This window comes from Gigantopelta aegis, chromosome 8 (assembly GCF_016097555.1).
Source record: "Gigantopelta aegis isolate Gae_Host chromosome 8, Gae_host_genome, whole genome shotgun sequence".
NCBI classification, from domain to species: Eukaryota; Metazoa; Mollusca; class Gastropoda; order Neomphalida; family Peltospiridae; genus Gigantopelta; species Gigantopelta aegis.
This window is the reverse complement of record NC_054706.1, coordinates 77,016,636-77,024,753: the sequence shown is the minus strand read 5'-3', so window position 1 is coordinate 77,024,753 and position 8,118 is coordinate 77,016,636. Positions and strand designations below refer to the sequence as shown.

Below are 8,118 nucleotides of genomic sequence, written 5' to 3'. Positions count from 1 at the left end.
AAAAAATTAAAAGAGAAATCTTGCGCTGTACGAAGAACGTTCGGTTGAGGATACGGTACTAGAGTCTTTCGTTAAAACCGGTTTGATCTTGATAACGTATTATCGACAGTCGTACCTTCCTATTTCAGAATTGATCTTTTATAAAGTGTTAGTAGAACTTTCAAAGTTTAGTTTGTATACTAGTAACACATTAATCATGTATATATTTTTAAAATAAAATATAATAACGTAGACAATGAACGTTTTCACTTCTTAATTTTACGTGTTAAAATCGACAAATTCAAATAAATATTATTTTGTTTGGAAAGGGTAAAGTTAGAGGGGGTTGTTTAACGACATCAAAGATAAAGCATATTGATTTAAAGCGGCAGTATCCGGAATATTTTTATTATTTAAGCATACAGAACAGAAACTCCAATTACGTTTGGTGCATATATGACGCCGCACTCCGCATTGGTTTCACTACGCTGGCTTATCCAGGTCAAAAACAAAGCCAGTATTTTGAAAGTGGGACACTTTTGACGGGATCGTACCGATCTCGGTTTTTATTGGCTTATCACAAGTATAGAATTCCCCAACAAGAGATCACGTGAGATTTCGCAATTTTTGAACAAATTTAACTGTCTTGATTGAGGGGTCGTCTCATATCTCCAAAACATATTTATATCCATAGAGGTATGATACAACGCCTTTCCAGGGGTCGGTGGGTGGGATCGTTGATGTCGTTAAACACCCCCCCCCCCCCCTAACTTTACCCTTTCCAAACGAAATAATATTTATTTGAATTTGTCGAAAACGTTCATTGTCTACTTTAGTATATTTTATTTTTAAAATATATACATGATTAATGTGTTACCAGTATACAAACTAAACTTTGAAAGTTCTACTAACACTTTATAAAATATCAATTCTGAAATAGGAAGGTACGACTGTCGATAATACGTTGTCAAGATCAAACCGGTTTTAACTATAGACTCTAGTACCGTATCCTCAACCGAACGTTCTTCGTACAGCGCAAGATTTCTTTTTTAATTTTTTTAGACGAATCCTACAATTTGAAATCGGCAAACGCACGTGTTAACAGAAACTGACAACAGGCTGTCGTTTGTACTTTGCCGAGCTATGGCGGCACAGGCGACGAATCAAGCGTATACGTTTGACGATATCCGTTCATAGCGAACACACACAACCTTTTTAAAAGTGCATTTGAGCTTGTATTTCACATCTGTACATGATGTTATAATATGGTAACCAGAGAATGTAACTTTAATAATCATCCGATACCCCATACAACCGTAAATAAATGTGTTGAGTGCGTCGTTAAATAAAACATATCCTATCCTTCCTTCCATCTGCTGTTGGATGTCTAACATTTGCTAATTTTGACATATAATCTTAGAGAGGAATTGGGTGCATGTGCAGGGGGAGGGTATTGGAGGTCGAAACCCTTACTTGCCCAAGTTTAAAAAAAATTGAAATGTATTTTTAGCGGGAGCATGGCCCGATATAAACTTCGCTCAACACAGTTTATAACCCCAACCCCGCTGAAATCCCTGCACACGCGCCTTGGAAACCCGTTATATTTTTCTTTTTTAGCAAGGGATCGTTTATATGTACCATCCCACAGACAGGATATCACATACCATGGTCTTTTATATACCCGCCGATGGGGATCGATCCCAGACTGACCGCGCATTTCCAAAAAACGTAGGTCTAAGTAATTAATAAAAATAACATATAATCTTGAAAAATGTTACGTAAATCGAACACAGTACCCTCTTCCTCTACTCCTAGAGCGTTACGTAATTAGTAACACCCCCTTACATGTAACGCGTATGCCAACAGCTGGCCACTGTGAAAATTTCAAGGCAAATCCCCCACCCACTGACCCCTGGAAAGGCGTTATACCATACCTCTATGGATATAAATATGTTTTGGAGATATGAGACGACCCCTCAATCAAGACAGTTAAATTTGTTCAAAAATTGCGAAATCTCACGTGATCTCTTGTTGGGGTTTTCCACACTTGTGATAAGCCAGTGAAAACCCACTTTCAAAATACTGGCTTTGTTTTTAACCTGGATAAGCCAGCGTAGTGAAACCAATGCGGAGTGCGGCGTCATATATGCACCAAACGTAATTGGATTTTCTGTTCTATATGCTTAGATAATAAAAATATTCCGGATATAGCCGCTTTAATACTCAACATAAATTATTTAATACTATCCAATAAAGAAAGGTGGAGTCGCTTTTATATGTGACACTACATTAGTGAATGCAAACTACTATGATGAATAGGAAAACGTCTAGTCAGTGAGACTGTGCACTTACTTGGGCACTGCCATGAGGAAAGTGTTGGTTGACCCTCTCTCAAACACTTTACGTTTCTCGTCGTTCAGTAGTCGCACGTCAGTCTCGTCATACTCCCCGGACAGAATCAGACACACCTGGCGTGAACAGTGAATGTGTGGTTTAATCACAGCCAGGCACATTTTAAACCAGGGTTATTAGAATCAGACACACCTGGCATGAACAGTGAATGTATCTTTTAATTACTATGTAGCTGTTTGGCAGTAATGTTAATATTAATATATTGTTATTCAGATTCGGGCATTTTCGTTGAATTCTGCCCCACCCCCTACAAAAATGGGAGGCTGTATGCCTATGAATATAATATATGATATGTAAGTTTAGAAAAGTAGAGAATTCATTACACAAAACATAAAATGTTCACTTTCCTAATAATTAATAATAATTGTATCCATTAATCGATCAACACGCATACATACACGTACATATTATACAACTTATGATGTGTTATGTGTTTTGTGTTATCACTAACCTTGGAATGGGTGGCGGCATTTCTACGCATGCCTGTTGTGACGATAATTTCATAATAGTACTTGTCTCGTGGGTCGTTGTCTTTGAGTGGGGTTATACCAAGCTGTAAACAAACAAAACAACACCCAAAGATTAATCATTTATATCACATCGTGTCGTGCAAGCACTAACTGCCATTTTTCTCACTGGTAACGACAGTATCGATAATTAACCAGTTTTGCATATAAGAAACATTTCAATAATGTAACTTTGACACCATGTCATGTGCTAAATTAGCTTTAATTTTGTTTCCATTGATAAAACACTAAAACATGGTCTTAATTAGCGAGAAAGGTAGCCTGAAAAAATACGACAATCCATATCCTTTTTTTTTGTAGCAGGAAAAGATTCAGAAAGATCTCTTGTGGTGTCATTGTGTTATAATTCGTTTTGTCTGCCCTCCTACCCCAAATCCCCGCCTCCCCGCCACCACCACCCTTCAACTTCGCCTATTTGTTTTAGTTTTGATGCGGCCTTAATTCAAATAGATACATTGCTATAAACAATCAACGAGATTTTCCATTAGCAGTCAACTATTTAAATACATATATTATCTTTAAAATAGTCATGCACTGACCAACAAGTAATGTGATAGAACTGTATAGTGATGATGGGCCTTTCATATGAACGTCTCTTGTACCGTCCGAAACACTAGCTCTGTTTATTGCAAATACATTTTAATTGTCTGAAGATTGTAGAGGCAAAATGTTCTATATGGACAGCACTGAGCCTAGGAAGTTTCAAACAATGTCTTTGGTTTTAAATTATTTACAATAAAGATAGTGTTTATGTGCCCATGTTCCCTGGTTTTATTTTCCCCCAATTGCATGCCATTTTGTTTAGTCTGTACATGTGCCCTTTTCCCGTTAGTCCTCCCACACACACCCCAAAAATAAAAATAAATAAATAAATACATGTTCCGGGGGGAGGGGAGAGGTGGGATAGAAAAGGAGAGCCTTATATGAAACTGCCGTGCTCTCATCACCTTCTCTATATCCTTCCTGTCTTTGCGTCGCGCCCAGATGGCCACCATGAGGTAGACGACGATGATGATGATCATGGTGATGTAAATGGTCGGGTTCTGGTAGAAGTCGGCGTTCGAGAACACGAAGTCCCAGTCGATGGTGTTGGGCGGGACCACCCACCCGCCGGCGAACGTCGTCAGATGGGTGCACAGGCAGTGCGTGCGATCAACATCGGTCCTGGGACCAACCTGAAACAGAAACAACAAACCCATCATTTGTCTTTTGTAGATGTAGAAATTTACAAACATAAGTAACAAGAACTCGCACTGGTCTATTCTAATTTTACGAATACCTAAACCCAGAGGCGGATCTAGTGGGGGCAGGAGCCCGCCCCCACCCCCTTAAATTTTGTGAGTTATAATTTTATTATATATTATTTTATTTTATTTTATGATCCCTCTCCAAACCTCTCCCAAAGTTTCCTTAGCATTCCGCCTCATGTCATAGGGGCCTCCCCAAATGAAACCATAAATTAAAAAAAACCCTCATAGGTCTGTTGTATATCTAAAACATACATAACAAGGACCCTCATTGGCCTGATGTAGATACAGATATAATAAGTAGAGTACACTCGTAACAAAACATAACAAAACATGGTATCATTTTCATCGTCTACCAATGCATAATATAAAACCAACTACACCTTTATGAAAATCGCGTCTTTTCTTTATGAACAAACACGCTGCGATGCATTTACTTCAAGACTGTTACCACCAGAGCACTGGGATGGTGAAAACCAACGTTCACAGGTTGAGGTTACACTCAACAGCTATGGTTAAATAATTAAATCTATCTCTGCAAGTTCTTACATGACATCCCTTGGTATCCCACTGTTCCGTGGCCTCGTCGAAGAAGTAGCATCCAGTCACATATATCCTGGTTTTGTAGCTGGTCGTGAACTTCTTGTCCGAGTCGTCTTTAGGGTCTAGAGCTGGGATGGAATCGCAGTCAGTGAAGTTCCTGTCCTGGTCTTCGGGTTTCAGCTGTCGGACCCCGATATAGACCTTCCCCGTGAAGTCGTTCACCTGCTCGTCAGTCAGGTAGTACGAGTAGCGGAACTTGTCGTTTGGATCTGGAAGAGAAAAAACACCCGTAAGAATTAAAGTGGCAGACCCTAGTTTCAACCCGTGAAAATGGACAGTAAATTTGGTTAATCTACAAACCTGTGACACATTTGGATAAAGTTACAATAGAGTGAAACAAGAGTCTGTGACGCTGAAATGGGGAAATATTCTTTAAAAATAGGCTAAATCTCGTTTCTATAACTATTACTTCTGTGTAGTTATTATTGTGTAGTTTTGAAACAAATTAAAATATGCATTTTGTGGTATTAGAAACACCAGGATGACCAGAAGCACTTCGGATGTACTAAACATTGAAATTTAAGTAATGTCTGATTTTAATTATCAAAAGACAGAACTAATAGTGAAAAAAATACGACACAGTGTTTAAAAATCTACATGCGTGTTACTTTAAGTATTTCTTGTTTGCTTACCTCCGCCTGCCACAACCTTGGGAATGGTCCCCACGAAGTCACATCCACCAGGTCCCTGGAACGGAAACTTGCCGAATTTCACAGCCACTAACAGCTGGACGTTTTTGTCGCCCAGGTCAAACTCAATGTGCACCGACGATTTCTTTTCCCTGATTTCCGTCCTGTGGACGAAGAAGTCGTTGTCCGGCCCGACAAGCGGGTTGTTGGTGGTGAAGTCCAGACGTGGGGTGTTGATGTCCCTGGGGATGAAGATGTCGAATGGGAGTAAGGTGTTTGTCACGGGTATTTCCAAGCCCGTGTTGGTGTTGAGAACCGATATGGAAACGAAGCTCGTTGTCTCGCCCAGTAGTTTGCTTGACTCGGCGAATCTCCCCGCATGGTTGTTAGTTTTGGAGATCTGAAAAAAATAGTATTTATATAACGAGACGTGATATCATGTTAAGTATATTTTGATATCTAACCTGAAACGTGAATGAACTAAAATATGGGACATAACATATGGGATTTGTTGTTTTGTTGTTGCAATCATGATGAAATTGACTTAACGTAGTATTTTGTTTTAGAAATATTATTTGAAACATTGTTTGAATACTTACTTAATTACTTTTTTCATTATTATTCATTTACATATTTCATTCATTATTGAATTTTCAAAGATCATCTTCACTAATTTTCTAAATTTTAATATTTCTGGGCTTATTAATATCCTACATACCGCAATACTGTACTACAAATCAGAGAAAAAAATCAATATTCCACATTATGCAGGGGCTTATCCAGTACTTGTAATGGGGGTGTGGGTGGGGCTGGGGATGGTGTCACAAAATTCTTAAAATGGCAAGTTTGAATTAGCCGATGTCAGATGAGCCGATCTATCAAAAGCAGCGAAATCTGTAGAAACCTTTGAAAGAAAGATCCTCAGAGATTCGTTTTCGGAGCAGTTTGGTGTTCTGTGTAGAGTGCATGATGAATATAAAAACTAAATGTCATAAAAAGGGCAATTCAAACGGCCTGGTGGTCACGGGGCCTCTATGACCCCTCCCCTGGACCCACCAATGTGATGTTGATAGTCTACATACCGCGACTGCAATGCTATCTTCGGGCCCCACTTGCCCTCCAGTGAACATGTCGCTGAAGCTTCCAGGAAACGCCATGGTGGCGCCGGTCTTCACTTCCGGTGAGCTGGCATTTGTGGTCGCCTTGGCGTGTGCGGCGAATGTCATGCCGGCCATGCTGCTGACGTGCACGTTGGTGAAGGAGGCGACGATGGTGGTGGTCTTCTGCACGTGTGACTCCCCGGGGATTAACGTCTTCGCCCAGATCGTGTTCACGATCTTCATCGTCTGCGACCGCTTAATCTCAATGTTCTTCGCCTGGGTTACAAAAGGCAGGAATCAAAGTTTAACTTTGGTCTGTTTATCGATACCATTAGAGGAGTTTGATTTATTAATCATCGGCTATTGGATATGAAGAATTAAAGTTAAAGTTTATTTTGTTTAACGACTCCACAAGAGCACATTAATGTGTTAATCATCGGCTATTGGGTGTCAAACATTTGGTAATTCTGACATATAGTCTTAGAGAGGAAACTCGCTATATCGTTCATTAGTAGCAAGGGAGCATGTATATGCACCATACCACAGACAGGATAGCACATATCACGGCCTTTGTAGCACTGGCTGGATAGACAAATAGCTCAATGGGCCCACCGACGGGGATCGATTCCAGACCAACTGCACATCAACACATGTCTCCAACACATAATGTAATACTACTGATAGCATCTTTAAACATGTCAAACTTTCTTGCATTTTTATTTATTTATTCAACACATTGAGTAATTGGATATTTAAATATGTTAAATATTATTCTTAATTGTATTAACACAGTTTAGGTTTTGTTTGTATTGTTTTGCACGAATGTTAAATAAATAACAGAAGGTTCTTTTTTTTTTCCAACATGAAACATTGTTACCAACGTGGTAATACAGATAATACAAAGGTCTCAGCTCTTGGGTGAATGACACACAGGTCTCTCAGTAGAGTTGACATAGAACCTCATCTTGGGTGAATGACACGCAGGTCTCTCAGTAGAGTTGACATAGAACCTCATCTTGGGTGAATGACACACAGGTCTCTCAGTAGAGTTGACATAGAACCTCATCTTGGGTGAATGACACACAGGTCTCTCAGTAGAGTTGACATAGAACCTCATCTTGGGTGAATGACACGCAGGTCTCTCAGTAGAGTTGACATAGAACCTCATCTTGGGTGAATGACACGCAGGTCTCTCAGTAGAATTGACATAGAACCTCATCTTGGGTGAATGACACGCAGGTCTCTCAGTAGAATTGACATAGAACCTCATCTTGGGTGAATGACACGCAGGTCTCTCAGTAGAGTTGACATAGAACCTCATCTTGGGTGAATGACACGCAGGTCTCTCAGTAGAGTTGACATAGAACCTCATCTTGGGTGAATGACACGCAGGTCTCTCAGTAGAGTTGACATAGAACCTCATCTTGGGTGAATGACACGCAGGTCTCTCAGTAGAGTTGACATAGAACCTCATCTTGGGTGAATGACACGCAGGTCTCTCAGTAGAGTTGACATAGAACCTCATCTTGGGTGAATGACACGCAGGTCTCTCAGTAGAGTTGACATAGAACCTCATCTTGGGTGAATGACACGCAGGTCTCTCAGTAGAGTTGACATAGAA

General features: G+C 39.9%; 1 protein-coding gene across 1 annotated transcript in view; it reads right to left on the bottom strand.

Moving 5' to 3' along the window:
- The window catches only part of LOC121379844, an 84,937-nt gene that overhangs the window by 17,385 nt on the left and 59,434 nt on the right, over positions 1-8,118 (bottom strand). The window contains exons 25-30 of the mRNA XM_041508496.1: positions 6,480-6,773; positions 5,401-5,797; positions 4,715-4,977; positions 3,866-4,093; positions 2,843-2,944; positions 2,332-2,447 (exon numbers count right to left, since the gene is read on the bottom strand). Of these exons, the coding sequence (XP_041364430.1) occupies positions 2,332-2,447; positions 2,843-2,944; positions 3,866-4,093; positions 4,715-4,977; positions 5,401-5,797; positions 6,480-6,773 (1,400 nt within the window). The remainder of the gene's footprint in view (positions 1-2,331; positions 2,448-2,842; positions 2,945-3,865; positions 4,094-4,714; positions 4,978-5,400; positions 5,798-6,479; positions 6,774-8,118) is intronic.